At 46.5% G+C, this 4,106-nt stretch overlaps 1 protein-coding gene across 1 annotated transcript in view; it reads right to left on the bottom strand.

Annotated features, from left to right (window-relative positions):
- ITGAE (integrin subunit alpha E) overlaps nt 1-4,106 on the bottom strand; it is a gene marked incomplete at its 5' end in the record, with an annotated part of 32,755 nt that overhangs the window by 16,741 nt on the left and 11,908 nt on the right. The window contains one exon of the mRNA XM_006105146.3: nt 1,965-2,035. Within this exon, the coding sequence (XP_006105208.1) occupies nt 1,965-2,035 (71 nt within the window). The remainder of the gene's footprint in view (nt 1-1,964; nt 2,036-4,106) is intronic.

Consider the following 4,106-nt stretch of genomic DNA (forward strand, 5'->3'; position numbering starts at 1 on the left):
ACATCCAGCACATGCCCTAACAGTGGTCGGCAAACTGCGGCTCGAAGCTACATGTGGTTCTTTGGCCCCTTGAGTGTGGCTCTTCCACAAAATACCACGTGCGGGCGCGCACGTACAGTGCAATTGAAACTTCGTGGCCCATGTGCAGAAGTCGGTATTTTGTGGAAGAGCCACACTCAAGGGGCCAAAGAGCCGCATGTGGCCCGCGAGCCGCAGTTTGCTGACGACTGCCTTAGATTCTTTGGGTGATCTATGTCCACAAGGTCAAAAACCACTGAAGTGTTTGGATGCTAAAGATTAGGCTTAATAATACTTTTGAAAAACAAAGAGGCTGCTTGCTATGTATGTACACTAGGGGGTGATGTAGGGCCAGCTGTGTGTGCTATGTCTCTAGTTCACACACATTGGCTAAGAGGGCAGTGCTTGGTTTGCTTAATTCCCTCTTGGAAGCAGCTGTGTCTGCTTATTAGGCTGGATTTCAAAGCACTCAAACGTCTTGAATTGGATCCTTATCGATTGAGATGGGCAGCGCTAAGCCATGCACATCTGAAACACAAGTCTTGCAAACGTCTAGAAGCACTGGCCATCGGTACCATGTTATACACGCAGCACTGGTAGCTGGGAGGGCACTTAAGACCACCATACGTCCCAAACCAAACTCGTGCTCTCTTCCTCCCCACCCTGCCTTCCAAAGTTATTCTTCCAAAGGCTTCCCCAGTTCAGTTCTTGGCATCACTGCCGTCCTAGAACTGCTGCGGTCATGGAAGTGGTTATTGCTGTGCTGTGCAGTATCATTAGCCATACGTGGGCACTGAGCACCTGAAATGTGCACAGTACAACTGAGGGGCTAAAATTTTAATTTTATTTAATTTAAATTTAAATTGGACAGCACAGTTCTAGATGCTCAGGCTGAAACCTTGGAAGATTTCTTAGACCCCTCTCTTTCCCTCCCTCCCCACCTCCACTATGTCATCAAATCCTATGGGCTTTAACTTCAGAACATAACACCTTCACTGCTACCACCCTGGCCCAAGGCACCATCCCTTCTCCCCTGAGTTATTGTAAGAGCTCCTTGCTAGCTCCCTGCTTCCACCTTTGCTCCTATAGTCTGTTCTCAACACAGCAGCAAGAATGACCCAGTGACAAATGAAAGATCATGCATTCCTCTGGCTTCCCAGCTCCCAGTAACAGCCCCATGGAAGAAGGCCTGTGCGGCCCCAGGTGACCGTCCCCTGCCCACACATTGCCTCTCTCCCCTCATGCTACTGCAACCACTGCTAGGTCCTGGCCATTCCTCCCATCCAGGGCATTGGCACTTGCTCTTCCTTCCAATACCCACATAGTCATTCCTCGACCTCCTGTGTGTACCAAAAAGCCTGCTCAGCGAGCCCTTGCCTGACCACTCCGTTTAAAACTGCCACCCCATCTCCACCCCATACTCCCTCCCACCTTCCCTTCCTTATTTTCATAGTACATCTTGACAACATAATATTTACTTATTTGTTGTCTTCTCCCCCCTAAAAGCAGCAGGAAGGCAGGGCTCTTTGTCTGTGTTGTTTGCTGCTGTATCTGCAGCACCTGGAGTGCTTGGCACAGAGTAGACGCTCCATAAACACTTACTGAATTAAGTAATTTGAGTAAGAGGTGAGTCGGGGAAGAGGTTGCCTCTAACTGACACCGGCCTATGAAAATAGCATTTCCCAGGATGTCGGAGACCTGGGTTCAAGTCTACGAGGTGACCCCTGTGACCCCACGCAGGCTCCCAACTACTGAGTCTGTTCTCTAATCTGTAAAATGGGAAAGCAGATCTCTGTGTTGCCTCCCTTATGGGATGGCTGGGGAAGCAATGAGATAATAAATGCAAGGCCCTTTGTGGGCCATGAGGGGAAGGAGAGGGAATGGTCGGTTCAGGTAAGTCAGGAGGAAGTTTACTACAGAAACTGTGATGACTGGATCCGACTCACGGAGAGGTGGTGGCCAGCTGTAACTCAGCAACACAAAACAGCTTATTCTTGCAGGCCTTCTCGTAGGGCAGCTGTAACGAGACGGGGGCAGGATTAGCCCAGGGACCCCACCATCCCCGCAGCCTTCCCTCGTGATCTCCTTAGGACATGCTGGACAGGCTGGGCTGTGTCCACATGGCTGTGACTGTGACATTCCTTGATCTGGCAGCGGTAGGAGGAACAGATGGCAAGTGACAGCCTGTCAGGTAGGGGGTGTGCTTGGTCCTACACACAGGTACACCATGAGTCAGGCCTCAGGCAAGGGTAAAAAATGGGGTGACCTTCATGGAATGGTGGGAGGGCCTGTCACATTTCTATCAGCAGAAGGAAGCACCAACACTCACAACTCACTGTGTACTTTGAAATTTTGGGGAGGAAAACCTATATGAAGAAGAGTTTTCTTAGTCCTTTCAAGTAGAGGTAGGAACAGCAGGGGCACAAATGGAAGACACCTAATCAAATATTGTCAAGATCCAGTCCTGCACACCCTCTGATTCCGTGGGTAGTCTCTGGGGGTTAAATATTCCCCTTGCAATCACTCCTACACTAAACCAAACTAATTCAGAGAGTCACAGAGGATCCACAGGCCCAGTCAAAGTTGAAAAGCCCTATTCAGGTTGAAAAATCAAAGTTTCTAAAGAATCTGGGTGTTTTTGTTTGTTTGTTTGTTTTATTGATTTCTGAGAGGAAGGGAGAGGGAGAGAGAGAGAGAAACATCAATAATGAGAGAGAATCATTGATTGGCTGCCTCCTGCAGGCCCCCCACTGGGGGATTGAGCCTGCAACCTGGGCATGTGCCCTTGATTGGAATCGAACCCGGGACCCTTCAATCCGTAGGCCGACGCTCTATCCATTGAGCCAAACCAGCTAGGGGTGGGTTTATTTTTTATTATGAAGGAAACACAGCCAGCTCCTTAACTGGGAAATCTCTGCCTTTCTCTCCCCAGCAGCCAGTGACCGCATCAGCAGCTTACGCAAGGACTCTGCCCAGGGCCTGAAGCGGGAATGGAGCCAGAGTTAGAAAGGAAACCTCCTCCTTCCTGGAGACTGGAGATGCAATTTGCAGAAGTCAGAGCTTGACACTCCGACTGGGTCAATAGTTTGGGGCAAAGTTTTTTGGATTTTCTTTATTTTTGTTTCTAATATAGACAAGTAGCCTGCTCTCTTTCACCCAAATCCAGTGAGTGTGAGCAAGGTTAAACTACCTTAAGCTCCCAGCTGGAACTCATTCTCTGGAAACATCTGTGTGCTTAAACTAATACCAAATCACGCCTCCTCGTCCATTTTATCAGTGGAATAAAAAATGTCTTTGCCAAACCATCAAAGTAATCATTGATTCAGGTAAGAATCATGAATGGATGTTAAACAGAATACATTCATAATCTCCAAGCATCGCCTCTAAGATACTTATTCATGACCAGGGGAAAGAGCACCAGTCGTGGGACAAAGCAGTGTGCCCCTGACATGACACCTAGAAGGACCAACTTCACTTCTATGATATTCTTGCCCAAAACGCACAATCTAATCTAATCGTGAGGAAGCATCGGACAAATTCAAGTTGAGAAACATTCTACAAAATAACTGGCCTGTATCCTTCGGAAATGTTGAAGTCATTAAAGACTGAGAAACTGCTCCAAATTAAAGGAGACCAAAGATAAGTGATGACAAAATGCAATAAATGATGCTGGACCGGCAGAAAAAGTTTTTTCTTTTGCAATAAAGGACATTAATAGGACAACTGATGAGATTTAAATAGATTAGGTAATAGTATTTTATTATTATTTCCTGATTTTGATCATTGCACTGAGGTTTTGTAAGAGAATGTCCTTGATTTTAGGAAATAGATACTGAATACTGGAGGGTAAGGCATCAAATGTATAACTTACTCTCAAATGGTTCAGAAATATAAATGTGTATATGTGTGTAATTTGTATATATGTATATGTACTGTCTATATATATCGAGAAAGAATGATAAAGCAATGTGAATAACAAAACGTGCAGATGTTAATATTTTGGAAATCTGGATAAAGAATGCATGGGGAGCCCGCCAGCATGGCTTAGTGGTTTAGCATCAACTTATGAACCAGGAGGTCATGGTTCG

Source organism: Myotis lucifugus, unplaced genomic scaffold (assembly GCF_000147115.1).
Source record: "Myotis lucifugus unplaced genomic scaffold, Myoluc2.0 scaffold_639, whole genome shotgun sequence".
NCBI classification, from domain to species: Eukaryota; Metazoa; Chordata; class Mammalia; order Chiroptera; family Vespertilionidae; genus Myotis; species Myotis lucifugus.